A 19,081-nucleotide genomic window follows, 5' to 3' on the forward strand; every position below is an offset into this window, starting at 1 on the left:
CATGTGTTTAAAGAAAAGTCATTTACTTCCCCTGTTCTTGACAGGTTTAACCTACACCCTAGGGGTGATTAATGAATACCCGAGTACCTTAATCAGACACAGACTCTCGAAGGATGCTTAGTTGGCATCAAGAACCCACAATTCAGCAGCATTGACATCTGCAATGATCTTAATAAAAGAGATCAACCACTGGGCAATATTAAGTTAGACTGATTCCTATGGAATGATAATTACCAAGCAACTGTAAGAACTAACTATGCTTCAGGTTTCCCATATGTTTGGATGATAATGTACTCTGGAGTTCTGACTCTTCCTTACAAATACAAAAGAAATTTCCTTCTGTCAGTGTCTATTTCCATTAGGAATTATATATATACTTTTGAAGTCAGGGTTATATCTGCCAGCATCCTTAGGAATTCAACAGTATATGATCACTGATCAAGCAATTCTAAATTATTTATCCTTTTGGAAAAAAACAAATTTTATGTGCTTTGAAATAAACTTTATAAACAATGCCTGGTTAGCATTCATCCTGTGTGAACTTCCATAGAAATCTTCCAAGTAACATGGGAAAATACTTCATTAATATTTCAGACAACAATAATACAAAGGATGCTTTTTTCCCCCTCAAGTTTTATAATGGGAGAAAAATGTTCTTGCTGAAAATTGCCAAAGAAATTTAACATTCTACATCATCCCTATACTACTTAAAGAAAAACAAAACAAAAACTAAAACCAATCTTTCTGATTTAGACAAAGGCAGCAAAGGTGTAAACCTTATGTGAAAGATCAACCCCTTACAAAGATTCTATTTAAATACTATTAATATTATTTGAAAATGAAAACAGACAAAAAAAAAAAAAGACACCCTACCACATTACATATGAAATCTATAGTGGAGAATAGTTCTCTATGTAGTTTTCAGAGTTCATACATTCACCATTTGTCTAACCTTTTGATGGTTAATTTATGAATTGTAAATTGTATCATATGACAAAAATTCAGTTTTATTGTAAATTCACTTCTAATTTATTTGCAATTAAAACAAATACCTTTGCATTTCTAAATGCTGCCAGTATGAATATTAAAGAAGAAAATAAGAAGGGTGTATAACAGATCTCCAACAATTCACTAGGAGAATACATAGGACTCAGCATATAGTCATACTCACAGCTATGATTTATTACCGTGAAAGGACACAAAGCAAAATCAGAAAAGGGCAAAGGTACATAAGGCAAAGTCCAGAGGAAACCAAGGACAAGCTTCCAAGAGTCCTCTCCTGGTAAAGTCACACAGGATGTACTTAATTTCCCCAGCAGTAAGTTGTGGCAACATGTGTGAAATATCCACCAGAGAAGCTCATTAGAGACTCAACACCCAGGGTTTTCACTGGGGGCTGCATTCATATAGGCACCTCTTCCCTACCATGTACCGAAATTCCAGCTCCCAGAAAACAAGGAGGTGTTCAGCATAAACCATACTGTCTGCAGAAACCGTTTAGGCACAGTGAGCCATTCTTACTGGAGAATGCTGGAAACCCTCCCCAAAGGCAAGGTCTCAGATGCCAGTCAAGGGTCAAGCTTGCATGTAGGGTTTCCTAAGGATAGTTGTCTCATCAGGTTTGCCATGTTAATCTTTTTTTGCATTTCTCTCTTTTCAAATTCTGTTTCTCTTAAAAGTATCTCTGTTGTATTTATTTACTTTGTATTCCTTCTAGTTTACTCTTTATTCCTAAATTGATCTTTTTCTTTAATATATAGTTCACTCTCAAATCCTATCACCTCATTTCAAATCTTTCCTATTTCTCATCTATTCTCATTTGTCCTTTCATATTTAGCATCATTTCCTTTTAGCTCATTTTGAAGTAGTAGGTTATAGTTTTTATTTAATTTGTGGGCATGTCTTTCTGGCATGCGTTCACTTTCTGTAAGGACATTATCCTGCTCCTTATTCTTTTTTATTATAATTTTATATGGGATTTCAATTTGGTTCTTTTCCCATTGCTAATTTTTAAGTGAAAGTTAGTTTTCCAGATGTTTCAGAACACAGACATTTTTTAGGATAGCTGATGTTACTTTACACATCTCCCTCTTCTGTTGTTGTTTTTTTTTTTTTTTTTTTTTCTTTTTGCGGTATGCGGGCCTCTCACTGTTGTGGCCTCTCCCGTTGCGGAGCACAGGCTCCGGATGCGCAGGCCCAGCAGCCATGGCTCACGGGCCCAGCCGCTCCGCGGCATATGGGATCCTCCCAGACCGGGGCACGAACCCGTATCCCCTGCATCGGCAGGCAGACTCTCAACCACTGCGCCACCAGGGAGGCCCTTCTGTTGTTTTTTTATGGCGTTCAATCATGGCACCTCACTTCTGCTTTCATTTGTAAAAGATTAATTGCATGAGTACTGTCCTTTAACCACAACTAGAAAATTATACAAATATATATATACACACACATATACACTATATACATGTGTGTGTATACACATATACATATACATATATATATACATTTAAAACTGTTTTCGGGCAGTTGGACATCAGGCAGCATAGAACTGTGATCCTTGAGAGAAGAAAAACAAAAGAGGTAAACACTATGACTAACTCCTTGGAGAGACCAAGGAAAGTAGAAGTTGTGAGACAGAATGCCAGAGATGACAGAGCTGCATACAGAGAGATGCAGAAGGGTCCCCTCAAAGTCTTTGGTGAAGCACTGATCCTTAAATATGCGGAGGACCTCACATGAGATCAGGGAAAGAACAACAAGAAACAGTAGGACGAACAAGGGTTCACATAGGGCTTAGAATAGTCTGCTCTCTGACTAAAGAGAGTAGAAATACCTCAAAATACTTAGGGCATTGGGTAGAAGTCTTGGAAGTGTATTGCTTTCAGGGTGGGATTAAAATAGACATAGACAAGGATTTCCCAATCTTGGTACTAAATGATATTTTACTGAGATAGCTCCTATCTGTCCACCCCACCTCTGCAGAAGAGGAAGTAGCTTACTTATCCAGGATCGATATGATATAGGGTAATTCTTCACAGAGCCAAAGATAAGGGGCTAAATCTCTCAACTCTACAAGTTAATTGCTCTTTTAAAAAGCTGTCTATAAGGGGCTTCCCTGGTGGTGCAGTGGTTAAGAATCTGCCTGCCAGTGCAGGGGACACGGGTTCGAGCCCTGGTCCGGGAAGATCCCACATGCCGCGGAGCTACTAAGCCCGTGCGCCACAACTACTGAGCCTGCACTCTACAGCCCGCAAGCCACAACTACTGAGCCCATGCACCACAACCACTGCCACAACCACTGAAGCCTGTGCGCCTAGAGTCCATGCTCCGCAACAAGCCCATACACTGCAACAAAGAGTAGCCCCCGCTCGCCACAACTAGAGAAAGCCCACGTGCAGCAACAAAGACCCAGTGCAGCCAAAAAAAAAAAAGCTGTCTATGTTAGTAGCTGTCCTCCTTATCTTCAACTCTATGATCTGTGAAATAATAAGAATAAGAAAGGTGATGAAGTTTTATGAATGCTTTTCAATACCACTTCTTAATACTACTTCTCAATTAACTGTGAATTAGTATAAAGCACGGTTTTATATTATGGTGTTGTAGTCAACACTATAATACATTCAATAGCTATCATGAATATAAATTGACAGAATTCTTAAGCTTTCTTTTAATTTATGTCAATTAATATTTTTAATATTCTTCAGCAACAATACCACACAGCTCATTCTTGCCCCAGAATATTCTATCTACAGCAGGTAAACTTCTTACCTAGTACTTACCAAAATTCAATTCAATAGTACTTACCAAATTCAATTTAAGAAATGTTTTTTAATATAACACCACCCTTTTTTTATTTTTGAGAAATCACTTACTTGGGTTTGGAAAGCACCTTTTCCAAGTTAAACTCTTTCAGATATCTTATTATGGCAGCCAAAGAGCAAATCACAGGCTTTTCCAAGTTAATGATGCCAGAAAAACTTTGAGAACCTAAAAAAAACAGAATATACACCTTCATTAAAGTTATTATTCATTATTAAAAACAAACATTAAGTTAAATAAAATTTAGTTTATGATTTTTGAAATAATAATTTAGACCGTTATCTCCTAAAATTACCCTTTGGAAAAGTACAGAAGTTTACAAATACCTAGGGTATGGAAAAAAGGGCATTTTCTGATGGTGGATGACCCTTTTTGGAGAGCAACAGAGCAACTATTTTCAAAGTGTAAAATGCTCATCCCCTTTGACCCAGAAATACTCCAAAATGCTTGTTAAAGATGTGTATACCAGAAAATGAGTTGAAAAATCTTTTCTAGTAGTTTCTGCTTTATAACAAAGTCAATCAGCTATACATATACAGATATCCCCATATCTCTTCCCTTTTAAAAAATCAGACACAAACTAACTGAACATCAATAAGGTATTAAATAAATTTCAGTACATCCAGATTATTATGCAGCTACTAATGGGAATGACTTTCCCATTAGCTTTCCATCTGGTCTCCCACCTTTATCCCTGTGCCCTATAGGGTATTCTTAACAGAGCAGCCAAAGGAATCCTTTTTAAAATGTACGTCACATAACTGGATTACGGTGCTTACAAATCCTCCAACATTTCCCAACTCACTGAGAGAAGCAGCACAAGGTCGTACAGGGTCTAAAAGTCCCTACACAACCTGCCTTCCATCTCCTTTCACCTCTGAGCTCACCTCCTAATATTCTCCCCCTTACTTTGTCCCAGCACCCAGGCTCCTTGATATTCTTTAAACACACCAAGCACTTAAGATATGTTGTACTTACTGTTGTCTCTGCCTGAAACACTGTTCCTTTACACGTCCATGTGGTTTTCCCCCTTAACTCCTTTAATCTTCATTCAAATCTTTGTTCAATTGCCACATTCTCAGTGTGGCCTTCCTTCACCACTCTACTTAAAAATTCACCTCTTCCCTGCCTTTCTGTATAGTACTCATCACCTTTAAACACTATTTTATTGTACACCTCCCCCTATAAGACTGTTAACTCCAGAAGGGCAGGAATTTTTGTCTGTTTAATTCCTTACAGTACATAAAATACCTCAAATAGGCACTCAATAAAAATTAGTTGAAAGAATAAATACAAGTTATATTAAACAAATACATAGAAATATGTATGCATATGTGTAGATCTGTACATCAAAAAATTCTTAAGGATGTGAGGGGAAGGACTTGTACTTTTTTCCTTACACACACACAACTATGTTTTAACTTTTTTTGCAGTAGGTATTTATAACCTTTAGAAAAAATTACAAGATATCCTCTACAAATCTGTAATATAAAATACATTACTTTTAACTATAGCTTTTTATAAAACCAAGGTGTAAATGACAAGTTAACAAAACTCTTCCCTTCTACTGAGAATTTAATCTTTTAACTGTCTAGCTCTGTTCCCCAGGAAACCTGACAAAGATGAAGTGCCATTGTGTTATGAGGTAGCATTGCGTATGGTAAAAATGACCTGAAATCAGTAAACTGCATCTGAACTAGGGGAAATTATAAATACCTGACTCCAGAATTTTGGCCTTCCTTGAGTACACTGACTCTTTGAACTTGGCATGTCCTTTGGAGAAATTCCAGCAAGAGATAAGGTTTCCTATAGGGCATGGGGCTTCTAAGCCAGGGCAGATCCTGCATCCCCCTGATGAAAGTCTGCTTTCTTTGCAACTGAGCAGTCACTAGAGGAGGGAGGGGATTTTAAGCGCCCCATGACTCTGTGGACTGCTGAAAAGACTGCTGAGGACTCCTCCCATTAAGAGGAACAGCATCCTGTCGGCAAACTGGATTTTCTGTCCTATATCCTTCTAAGTGAATCTGATGCCAAGAGTGGCTTATGATAGTTTCGTGGCTTAGTCTTGTCTTTAGTTGAACATAAGATGATGATCCCTTGGTGATATCCCGGACTGCCATTATAAGTGGTTACACTCTCAGACGCTTGATTCAATTTGGCCAAGACACCATGAGATTAAAAGGGATGGGGAAAGAAATGCCAACAAGACAGTGATGCCTAAGAGGGAGCTGGGGGAGGCTGGTCTAACAGTGAAAGCTCTGCAGCTTGTGATAGGGGATAAAATTGGATCTTAGCATAAGCTGGACTGGCAGGAATGAGGGGTACAGACCAAATCAAACAGATACTTGGCTGAGAAAATGTGAATTAGACAAACAATGGTAATCCAACATATTAAGACCCTGTCACTAATGTTCTGGTATTTTAATTCTGGCCATCAATTTTTGGAAATGCTAGCCTTCATTAGGAGATTTACCCAGACATTTTATAAAATTGCAGGAAAAGCATGGGCTATCTTTTAAAGGAAGCAAAAAGGAAGATTCTTCAGTAACTAACTTGTTACACTCCAATGAATATGTCAAAAACATCAAGTTACTAAGTGGTCATAATTACAAAGAAGCAGCTGCATTTGTGCTTCTGATGAGTGCAAGAACAGTGAACTCTTCACTCTACTTCCAGTTATTAATCAATAACTATCTAGTTTCCATTAGAGTTTAAGTCAAACTTGCACCTTTATCCAAATCTCAACTCAGTTAAATTTGAGGACACATGGCTAACATGTATAAAATATTTACCTTTACCGTCAACTACGTCTTTTGCATAAAATTCTGTAACCTCTTGGAAAGCGTGGCTGTATTCAAAACACATGTTATCCATCCTTTCTACTCGAATTCTGTCATCCCGCATGCTGAAAGAAAAAAATGCAAAATTAAAAAATTAATTATCCATAATCTTGCACTATCTGTATTTAGGCCTTGACCTGACTAAATAAGACTCATTCCTTATTCTCTCCCAAGTTGAAAAAAAAAGAGACAAAGAGCTAAGGTTTCCCTGTCAAAAGCCTGCATTTCATAAAATATTATTACTTTTACTCCTGGTATTTTATATCACCTAGCACACTGTGAGTACTTTATATATATTGTTATTAAGAACTCATTAAAATTAAGGTCAGCTACTTTAATAAACACAAAAAGGAGAAAAATGGAAAAGCATCAATTTAATTGAATCAATTGTTTAAATCCACTAGAAACAGAATACATCATTAATTTCTTTGAAGTGGCATCTTTGGTTGGCACTATGCTAATAAGTCCATTTCTTCTACCACAGCCTCCAGTCAAATAGAGTAAATTCCCCTTAAGTCAACTCTCACTCTTTCTATAAGTGGTTCTACACTTTTAAAAAATATGCATATATGTGTGTATGTATATACATAAATGATCATGTAAGTACATAAACAAAATCATCAAATCATCATCCATGCCAGTAGTGCATCATTGTCTTTTCCATTTTCTAGTTTGCTTGACTCCCCATTCCCCTCCCCTCCTTTCCTAATCACCTCACTCCCAACCCCTGTTAACAGCCTAGGAGGAATCCTTCCTCATCTTTTTCATGTTCATATGGCCACACGTAAGTATGTCATATACACCTACTCATACATGCATTGTTTTATAAAAAGGGAATGACTTTATACAAACTTCCCTGCATCTTCTTTTCTTCACTAAATAATAACTCTTGGAAATCCCTCCATATAAAGTGACCTAGCTACAACTCACTCTTTTTAATGGCTGAAAAATATCTGATAGTATGTAAAAGCCATAATTTATTCCACCATTTCTTTACTATTGGACATTCACTTGATGTTAACATTTTGCCACATGTTGCTTTAGTATATTTTTATCTAAAAAAATTTTTACAGATACAGGTGTATCCTGCACACATCCCTCTTCAGTCATATTCATCTACCATCTTCAGAAGTAAACACTACCTTCAATTTGGTGTATATTAGCACTATGTATTTTTTTTTTTTTTTTTTTTTTTTTGCTGTACGCGGGCCTCTCACTGTTGTGGCCTCTCCCGTTGCAGAGCACAGGCTCCGGATGCACAGGCTCAGCGGCCATGACTCACGGGCCTAGCCGCTCCGCGGCATATGGGATCTTCCCAGACCGGGGCACGAACCCGCGTCCCCTGCATCGGCAGGCGGACTCTCAACCACTGCGCCACCAGGGAAGCCCCTATGTATGTTTTTATACTTTACAATATATTTTAGCATCTTTACACAATACACTGTACCATTTCATGTTTTAAATTTCATATAAGCAGTACTTTATTACACCTACCCTTCTACAACTTGCTTTTGCACTCAGAATTATATTTCTAAGATTTATACATGAAGATGGACATATTTTTTTTAACATCTTTATTGGAGTATAATTGCTTTACAACGGTGTGTTAGTGTCTGCTATATAACAAAGTGAATCAGCTATATGTATACGTATACGTATATCCCCATATCCCCTCCCTCTTGCGTCTCCCTCCCACCCTTCCCTATCCCACCCCTCTAGGTGGTCACAAAGCACTGAGCTGATCTCCCTGTGCTATGTGGCTGCTTCCCACTAGCTATCTATTTTACATTTCGTAGTGTATGTATGTCCACGCCACTCTCTCACTTCCTCCCAGCTTACCCTTCCCCCTCCCCATGTCCTCAAGTCCATTCTCTACGTTTGCGTCTTTATTCCTGTCCTGCCCCTAGGTTCTTCAGAACCTTTTTTTTTTTTTTTTAGATTCCATATATGTGTGTTAGCATACGGTATTTGTTTTTCTGTTTCTGACTTACTTCACTCTGTATGACAGTGTCTAGGTCCATCCACCTCACTACAAATAGCTCAATTTCGTTTCTTCATATCTGTTTTTAAATTTTCAATTATTTCTTATTTTTGAGTAAATTTTTAAGATTTGCTTTTCCAATTTAATTCACCTGAATTTATTCTGGGGAATGGTTTGAAGGTAGAAATACACTTTTATTTTCCATATGATTATCAATTAAGGATCAAGCACCATTATAAAACATTCCATCTTTTCCTACTAATTTAGAATGCTGCCTCCACATTTCTATATACGTGTGACCCTGTTTCTGGCTTCTATCCTATTCCACTGATCTTTTTGTCTATCTCTGTATCAGGACCACAGTATTGTAATTTCCATGGCTTGGTATCAATATCTGTGGCAAGGCCCCTACCTTGCTTTTCAAGATTGTCTTGGCTATTCTTGGGCTTTTGAATTTCTTTAGAAATTTTAGGTTCATTTTGTCAAGTTTCACAAAAACCTTATTGGGCTTTTGACTGGATTTGCAATGAATTAATTTAGAGAGAAATGATATCTTAACAAATCAAGATATCCTATTGTTAAAGATGGCATAATATTTCTATTTATTCATGTCTTTTATATCTAACAATAATGTTCTGTAATTGTCTCCATGTTATATATATCTTTGGTTGTGCTCACTCTTAGATATATTATAGATTAATACTACTGTGAAGGGAATCTTTTCTTCTATTACATTGACTAAAAGCTTATCACTGGTGTACATGAATCTAAATTTTTATATGCAGCAACAATGCTAAACACTTTTTTCCTGTATTGTCTATGTATGAATTAATATCATCTTCAAGAAGAAAATTTCTATTTTTCATTTCTTTTTCCTGTTTCACTACACTACTGGCTAAGACCTTCAGGACTGCGCTGAACAAATGTTAGGCTAACAGCCATCCTTTGTTTTCTTACTGATACTAATGGGAATGCTTCCAAGGTTTCGACTCTTAAATATGATTTTTACTAATGCGTTTTGGAATAAATGACTTAGCCCGAGGTTTGGTAAGTTTCCCAGTTCTTGCAAAAATAAAATTAGTCATAAAGGATTACTGAATCTTAGCTAATGCTCTTTCTATAGGTATTAAAATAATCATATTGTTTCCTCTCACTTAATCTGGTAAGATATTATTCATATTTCCTGATCTTTGCATTCTTGGAATATATTATACTTGTCATGATGTTCTGAGTTGCTTAAATAAAGTTATAAATTTGATTTCTTAGTGTTTTTCTTTTCCCCCAGAAAATCTGTGCCAGCATACCTAGCTCCAAAGGCTTTTTCTGTTCTACTGCAAGACTAGACAGGCATAAGCTGCTTCAGGAAAAAGTCTAAGAGGGAGGATTTTCTCCCATCTGTAGTGCTGAAGAGGATTTTTCCACCTTAATCCAATGGAGAGAGTATCAGACTAACTATTGCAAATTTCTTATCAATTTTTATCTTCCTGTAGACACCCTTAATACCTGGATTTTTAGAAGCCTACTGCAAAGCTATTTAGTAACTCAAAAAGCAACAAATGACCTTAGGTGAGTTCCACAATGCTTTTGTACAAGTTCCTAGAGTGAACACACGAGGCAGCTGGTAACTCAATTACTGTTCTAATATTTTGTTTGAGAAGCAGATAAGGATTTAGAAACACATTAATTTTGATAAAAATGGACTTGTCAGTTACCCTTGAGGCTTTCATGGAAGCACTACAAGAGTGTTAAATTCAACATTCTGCAATCTGTATATAAAATACCCTCATGCAAACATTTTTTTCCACAAACTGATTGCAGTCATATGTGAAATCTCTTATCTGTTTCCCTAGATTTCTTTATGGTAAAATCAAATCACTGTATGTTTGAAACAAAAGTCTACTTGAAACACTGTATACATAGAGAGTAATATCCAACCAGAATTGGTCAAACTAGATTTTAGTAAAATTTCTATATTCAACAGAGAACTGTCAATCTTGGTTTCCTCAAACTGTAGCCTGTGAAATACCTGCATCAGAATCACCTGCAACACACATTAAAAGCACAGATGCCACACCCCAAATGTGTTCCATCTGAATTCAGCAAGAAGCTGGAGGAGAGGGGGTATTTTCATTTTCAACAGGGTTTTCGGAGTGACTCGCAGGCAAACTGCAGACTGAAAACACTCATCTACACGAACAATACTGGCAGCCATTGTAGGACTAGAGTACAAAGTGGAAATATAAATCTTCTCCAAAGACAGTCTATGTTTTTAGCTGCTCTATTAGAGGTGAGCAGTAAATATCTTTTCACCAAAAAATTAAGGAAGTCAATGATGGTCCCATAATTGACCTAGGACTTAAAAAATTATTTAAAAAAACACCTTCCCACCCTCTACAGAGGCTGTTTGTGACCAGAGGCTGAAGCCTTCTGAACAGAAAAGAGGCTGAACAGAGGCTATGCTCCTCCTCCGTGGGCCTGGGGTGGCAACTGCCCTTCTGCACTGGATGGGAGGACTAATGTCAGCATGTGAGTCTCAGTCACTACATGGGGTATGCAAAGCTGGACTGTTTTAAGATTTCTAATTTTATTTTATTTTTTTAAAGATTTATTTATTGTTTATTTTTGGCAGCCTTGGGTCTTAGTTGCGGCACGTGGGACCTTCGTTGAGGCATGTGGGATCTTTCGTTGCAGCGTGTGGGCTTCTCTCTAGCTGTGGCAGCGGGGTTTCTCTAGTTGTGGCGCGTGGGCTCCAGAGCACGTGGCCTCTGTAGTTTGTGGTGCACGGGCTCTCTACTTGAAGCACACGAGCTCAGTAGTTGCAGCACTCAGGCTTAGTTGCCCTGCAGCGAGTGGGATCTTAGTTCCCTGACCAGGGATCGAATCCATGTCCCCTGCATTGTAAGGTGGGTTCTTTAGCACTGGACCACCAGGGAAGTCCCAAGATTTCTAATTTTAAAAAATCCTTTTCCTATGTTACGTGCCTCTGTGTTGCCAAATATATTGTTTTTGAAAAATTAAGTGGCAAAAAAACTCTCAACAAGTGTGGAACCTACACTAAAAAAAGGGGAAACTTTAGACCCAGTAATGTCAACTTGAACATAAAATTGGTGATTCTCTGGTGCTGAGTAGCAAACTACCTACAAAGATTTTGATAATGTTTAATTGTGACCAAATGTCAACTTACCAATTTATGATCTATGCTGACTTTTGAAACTATAATTTTTATAGATAAAAAGAGCCTTGCTAAAGGCTGACAATCTACTCTAGGAAAACCCAAGGCCTCTTCTGACAGTGTACTTATTGATAATAATAATACGGATTGAGTTCCAAGCTTGCTGAGTGATTAATTCTTTCCTCTGAGGATAGAATGCAATAGAGATCGAGATTGAATAAAACAGACTATGTAACATAGTTACAATGCCTCTATATCAGGATTAGGATGAAATTCATTAATTTATCACTTCTTATAATAGGGAACCATCAGTTTCTTAGAAGACTGAGGGCATTATGTCAAATTATAAAGACAACCACTAGAATGAAAATATCAGAATAACCCAAGAAGAACAACAAAGAAAACAGATCACATAGTGGAAGATTCTTTAAGATATAAAAATAGAAAACTGATTATGGACAAACTAATATCAAATATATCTACCATAATGACAAATGTAAATGGGCTAAACTCACTTATTTAAAGAAAATTAACCTTGGATTGGATTACAAAAGAGGAAAAACTGGGACTTCCCTGGTGGCACCGTGGTTAAGAATCTGCCTGCCAATGCAGGGGACACAGGTTCAAGCCCTGGTCCGGGAAATTCCCACATACCACGGAGCAACTAAGCCCGTGCACCACAAATACTGAAGCTGCACTCTGGAGCCCACGAGCCACAATGACTGAAGCCCGCACACCCAGAGCCCATGCTCCACAACAAGAGAAGCTACCACAATGAGAAGCCCGTGCACCACAATGAAGAGTAGCCCCTAATGCTGAATACTAGTGGTCATAGTAACTATTCTTGTTATTCTTCTGACTTTTTTGGGTCTATTATTAGTGCTTGCTATTGTTGCAGTTGTATAATCTTACACAGTATAGAAGTTTCCTGAAGTATTGCTGTCATTTTTGGTGTTGTCTTGTAATTAGTAATGGATGAATGGATGTTGAATTTTATCAAAATACTTTTCACATCTGTCTAGATGATCATATATTTTTCTCCTCTACCTTACTAATGTGATGGGTTATATTATTAGATTTCTTTATGTTGAACTGTTTTTATATTCTTCAGCTAAGGCATCACACTATCTTGTATTTATCCTTTTTAGTATACTAATGGATTCTGTTTGCTAACATTTAATTTTGGAGATTGATTATATGATTTACACCTTCAAAAAAAAAAAAGAGTAGCCCCTCATTCTTGCAACTAGAGAAAGCCCACACAGCAACGAAGACCCAACACAGCCATAAATAAATAAATAAATAAATAAATAAATAAATTTATTTAAAAAAGAATAAGAAAAACTTTCTACACTACCAATAGGAGTAAAATTTAAAGTAATTCAGAAAGGTTAGAAAGAAAAGGTTGGTTGGATAAAAATTGCCCAGATGAATATATTAGGCTAGTGTAAATAAAAAGAAAGCATGGGACAAGATTTTCTTATCAGACAAGATAAAATTCAGGACAAAAAGCATTACAACAAGACAAAGAGAGGTACTTAATGATAAAAAGGACAAGATGGAAGAAAAGCTTTTCGTCCCATATCCTTACAAGAGTTTTAGATTTTTGAACCATTGGAATATACTACTTATTCAAAAAATAAAATTGTTTCTTTAGAAGAGAGAAAGAGGGCTTCCCTGGTGGCGCAGTGGTTGAGAGTCTGCCTGCCAATGCAGGGGACACGGGTTCAAGCCCTGGTCTGGGAGGATCCCACATGCCGCGGAGCAACTAGGCCCGTGAGCCACAACTACCGAGCCTGTGCGTCTGGAGCCTGTGGTCCGCAAGAAGAGAGGCCGCGATAGTGAGAGGCCCGCACACCGCGATGAAGAGTGGCCCCCACTTTCTGCAACTAGAGAAAAGCCCTCGCACAGAAACGAAGACCCAACACAGCCATAAATAAATAAATAAATAAATAAATAAATAAAAAGCTAAAACTATAAAGCTTCTAGAAAAATATGGAGGAATACGTCTATGAACTTGGTAAAGGCACAGATTTCTTAGGAATTAAAAAAAAAAAAAAAGAAGAAAGAAAAAGGAAAGAGTGGATTACAGGATTTACACAGGAACTCCCAGGAGAAAATGTCTGTCCACGTCCCTGGACTTAAACTTGGGAGGCTAGGAGTCCACGAAACGGAATGGCTGCAACCTTCCTGCTACCTTGTGGAACGTAAGAGGGCAAACGCCAGAGGGAGAGACAAAGGAGAAGAGCCCCTAAATCCATCGATGCCCAATTCCAGCCTACCTTCAAGCTTTTCACTTACATGAGCCAATATGTTCATTTTCAACTTTTAAAAATCCAATAAGAACTCACTATAAAGTATACAGTTTTCAAAAAGCAAAAGAGGAGTCTTTGCTGTCCAGAGAAGGAAGTGCACACAATCACACAGACAGCATCTTAGAAAGATGGCAACCTCTACTGTTGGCCAGATGGGCAACAGTGAACTGAGGTGAGAAAGACCCAGTTTGATTTCGGCTGGTGAGCCTGCTTCAGACCAAACAAAGAGGGAGACAGAGGTACAAGTCAGAGACTATAGAGACCAGGAAGCCCCCGGCCACCACTACACACACACTTTCCCAGCAAGCAGAGATAAAGGGACCTTAGACAAGTTACCACTGGGGGCTAGAAATTAAAAGCAGATTTAGGGCAAGCCCCCGCAGGGTTAGAAAGACCCAAAGTAAGGAAACACTAGGACCTGGCCCCAGAGGACAGGCCTGTTGGGGAGCCAGAAGAACTGAGAATCTCGTCACTCACTATGCAAACTCCATGGGGCCTCAAACAGAGGAGGCCTAAGGCCCAGGAAGTAACCAAGGCCTGCACGAATGGCAGCTGTGCCTGCTGTTCAAAACACTAAGACAGGAGGTCTTACCTTATCTTACCTTATCTTAAGGTAAGACGTCTACACTAGGTAAACTCATGTCTTTCTAAAATTTTCTCTAGCTTTTTTTTTTTTTTTTTTTTTTTGCAGTACGCGGGCCTCTCACTGCTGTGGCCTCTCCCGTTGCGGAGCACAGGCTCCGGACGCACAGGCTCAGCGGCCATGGCTCACGGGCCCAGCCGCTCCGCGGCACATGGGATCCTCCCAGACCGGGGCACGAACCCGTGTCCCCTGCATCGGCAGGCGGACTCTCAACCACTGCGCCACCAGGGAGGCCCCCTTCTCTAGCTTTTGATTTTACTTTTTCTTTTATAGTAGTTGTTACTTTAAGGAAAAAAAAAAAGGTAACACTCCAGCAAAAAATTGCTCATCTGTCTGGAAATTGCTAACCTGACAGGGAAGTACTTCTATCTGCAATGAGGTCAGAAGAACTAAGAGGATTAGAGTGCTCAAACTTTGGGGAACCAGGGGGAAGAGAAAAATGAAGGGGGAGGGAATGGAGGCAGAAAGCCCAAGGGCCTGGAGAAGGCATCATTTCTGCCCACAGTCATAACCTCCCAGCTCTTCCTCCCTGACCCTGAAAATCTTCTCTAAGGATGAACTCCCTTGGAACAATATTTTAAAACCTCCATCCTCTCTTAATCTTTCAGTCCATCCCAATCCTGGGTCTTTTTGCCACCCGTCTCCACATACCATACCCCCAGCCCTGTGCACATATTCTTACTTATTTAACAAGCCAGCCAAGACTCACCTCCTCTAAGACGTTTTCCCAGAAGAATAACCACATGCTAGGATGGCCTGTGCTTTCTACTGGACGTGTGGGACTGCAGTTTGTAAAGTAATACCTTTAGAAATAAAGCTACTTTGTTTGAAGCACACATGCTTTTTGTCAGGAACTTTACTGCCAGAGATAGAAATACAAACTGTAATATGCATTATAAAGGAATGAAAGTTTCATGGAATATTAACCAAAATAATGTCAACTGTGCTATAACACATTACTCATTTTGAAGTCCAGAAGCAGAGGTGAAAGAAGGGAATGGTTGCTTCTTTGTGTGTTTTTACTGAGAAGCCATATAATGGAGTGGTTCAGAGCCTATGCTTCAGAGCCAGGAAGTCTGGATCAAATCCCAGTTCTGCCACTTAGTAGTTGGATAACCCCAGACTCAACAGCTCTCTGCCTCAGTTTCCTGGAAATCTGTATTAAAAGAATAGTAGCTCCCTCACAGGGGGTTTGTGAAGATTAAATCAGCCAATAAATATTATAAAGCCCCCAGAATAGTGTCTAATACATAGTGTTAGTTATTGCTGTTATTATTAACATTACTACTGCTACTTAAGAATGAAAGATAGGAATAGTCATGTGCTCAAAGGAAAAGGGAAAAAAGGGAGAGCGCTTTAGAATAGATGAAATTGGGCAGGGCAGGCACAAAGGAAAGAACACATCAGCAATGAAAAATATTCTCAGTAGCTACCAAGATGTGTCTCTAACGGTACCTTTTTCACTCCAGGGGAGCACAGGATGAAGATGAGGAAAAGCTAATGTGGGATTTCAGAAACCACTACCCCTCCCCAAAATAGCACCTCACCTACCTACTTCTGATGCGTGAAATGCCTTTAAATAGATATAAAGCATTTTCATTTCACAGGCAGAAACAAGTCACTCAAAGGTCACTTAAATAGCAGTCTTCAAAGATGACAAAACAAAAGATACAGGTTAATTTTAAAGTTTACCTTTAGAAAAATTAACAAAAGTTGCTAAACTCTAAAACCAATTACCTAGACATGTACACACTACTATACATAAAATAGATAACTAATAAGGACCTACTGTATAGCACAGGGAATACTACTCAATACTCTGTAATGACCCATATGGGAAAAGAATCTATGGGTTGGCCAAAAAGTTCCTTCAGTTTTGTTTTTTTTTCCTCTCTTGCGGTATGCGGGCCTCTCACTGTTGTGGCCTCTCCCATTGCGGAGCACAGGCTCCTGGACGCGCAGGCTCAGCGGCCATGGCTCACGGGCCCAGCCACTCTGCGGCATGTGGGATCTTCCCGGACCGGGGCACGAACCCGTGTCCCTTGCATCGGCAGGCGGACTCTCAACCACTGCGCCACCAGGGAAGCCCTCCTTCAGTTTTTAAGTAAAAATAAAAGACATTTTTCATTTTCACCAAGAACTTTATGGAACAACGTATTCACCGTTTTGTTCCACTAACTTCTGCCATTTTTCAGGCAACTTCATAATTCTATCTTCCCAAAACTTTTAATCTTTTTTAGCAAAGAACTGTTCCAGGTGCCTTTTATAGTCTTGCAGGGAATTGAAATTATTTTCCACTAAGAGAATTTTGTAAAGACCGAAATAAATGGAAATCTGAAGGTGCAATGTCTCATGAATACGGTGGATGAATCAGAACTCTCCAGCCAATCTGTAACAGTTTTTGCCTGGTCATCAAAGAAACATGTGGTCTTGCATTATCCTGATGGAAGATTACACGTTTTCTGTTGACTAATTCTGGACATGTTTCATAGAGTGCTGCTTTCAGTTGGTCTAATTGGGAGCAGTACTTGTTGCAATAAATCGTTTGGTTTTCCGGAAGGAGCTCATAATAGAGGACTCCCTTCCAATCCCACGATATACACAATATATCAAAGGAAAAGGGAAAAAAGGGAGAGCGCTTTAGAATAGATGAAGACCAGCCTTTGGTGTGGTTGTTGGTGGTTCATTTCGCTTGCCCCACAATCTCTTCCGTTCCACATTATTGTACAGTATCCACTTTTCATCGCCCATCACAATTTGTTTTAAAAACAGAACGTTTTCGTTATGTTTATGTGGAGAATCGCATGTAGAAATACGGTCAAGAAGGTTTTTTTCACTTAACTTATGTGGAATCCAAACATCAAAGCTATTAACATAACCAAGCTGGTGCAAATGATTTTCAATGCTTGATTTGGATATTTTGATTATGTCGGCTATCTGCTGTGTGGTATAACATTGATTGTTCTCAATTAATTTCTCAATTTGATCACTATCAACTTCAACTGGTCTACCCAACGGTGAAGCATCGTCCAGCGAGAAATCATCAGCACGAAACTTCACAAACCACTTTTGACATGTTCAATCAGTCACAGTACCAAAAACTCAAATGTTCAGCAAGTGAATGGATAAACAGGTTTTGTAGCAATTCTACTGAACAATAAAAAGGAACAAACTACCAATACACTCAAAGCATGGGTGAATTTCACAGGCATTATGCTGAAAGGGGCTGGACATGAAAGAGTACATACTGTAATGATTCCATCTATGTGAAATTCTGTAACAGTCAAATCAGATCAGTATTTGTTTGGAGTAGGAGGTGAATGTGGGGAGAAAAATGACTGCAAAGAGGCACCAGGGCACCTAGTTCAATATGACTGGGAAGATGGAAATATTCTGTATCTTAATTGGGATGGTGGTTATATTGATGTATCTATTTATCAAAATTGATTTGACTCATACACTTAAAATGTGTAAATTGTATTGCATGTAAATTATACTTAAGGTTGATTAAAAATTAAAGCTTTATATATTTGCCATATATAATTAATAGCTGAAAAATTTTCTATTAAAAAATCTGAACATTTTGGTACAGATGAACTGGTTTGCAGGGCAGAAATTGAGACACAGATGTAGAGAACAAACGTATGGACACAAAGGGGGGAAGCGGGGGTGGGTGGGGATGGAGGTGTGATGAATTGGGAGATTGAGATTGACATGTGTACAATGATGTGTATAAAATGGATAACTAATAAGAGCCTGCTGTGTAAAAAATAAAATAAAATTCAAAACAAATATCTGAACATTTAGACCAACAAATTCCTGTGCCAGTGTGTATTTCAAATACATTTTTGGAATAAGATTCTAATTCAAGTATTTATTCAGCAAAAAGCAATGGTGCAGAGAAGTATCTCATTTTGAAGAAAAACATTTAACTTCAAAAAGTACATTCCATATTTATATGCTTTGAGATGATCATAGTTTAAATGTCATCCACTATTTCACATACACACAATCATCCTAACACGAAGCAAATTTTTACAAAATAATTTACGCTTCCTGTGGTTCAAAGACATTTTTAGTAATCACAAAAATCACAAAATCTTTACCTGACATTATATGCCCTCAAGAAAAAGCAAAAGAAATCCTACTTTTCTGAGAGTCTTATATAATCCTGAAGAGAATGATCAGCATTAAAACATTCTCAGCTTAGTGGAAATTCATCTCAAACATTTTTTTCATGCATGATTAAAAGCATTCTCTCAGTGACAGACACAAAATCAAGACCATTTCACTCGGATCATATGCCTTTAA

The 19,081-nt window shown here is 38.3% G+C and overlaps 1 protein-coding gene across 1 annotated transcript in view; it reads right to left on the reverse strand.

Moving 5' to 3' along the window:
- Positions 1-19,081, reverse strand: part of MSH3 (mutS homolog 3) — a gene marked incomplete at its 5' end in the record, with an annotated part of 184,343 nt that overhangs the window by 119,500 nt on the left and 45,762 nt on the right. The window contains 2 exon segments of the mRNA XM_082624087.1: positions 3,873-3,987; positions 6,612-6,724. Coding sequence (XP_082480213.1) covers positions 3,873-3,987; positions 6,612-6,724 — 228 coding nt within the window.

Source organism: Mesoplodon mirus (assembly GCF_964341445.2).
Source record: "Mesoplodon mirus genome assembly, chromosome: 5".
Lineage (NCBI taxonomy): Eukaryota > Metazoa > Chordata > Mammalia > Artiodactyla > Ziphiidae > Mesoplodon > Mesoplodon mirus.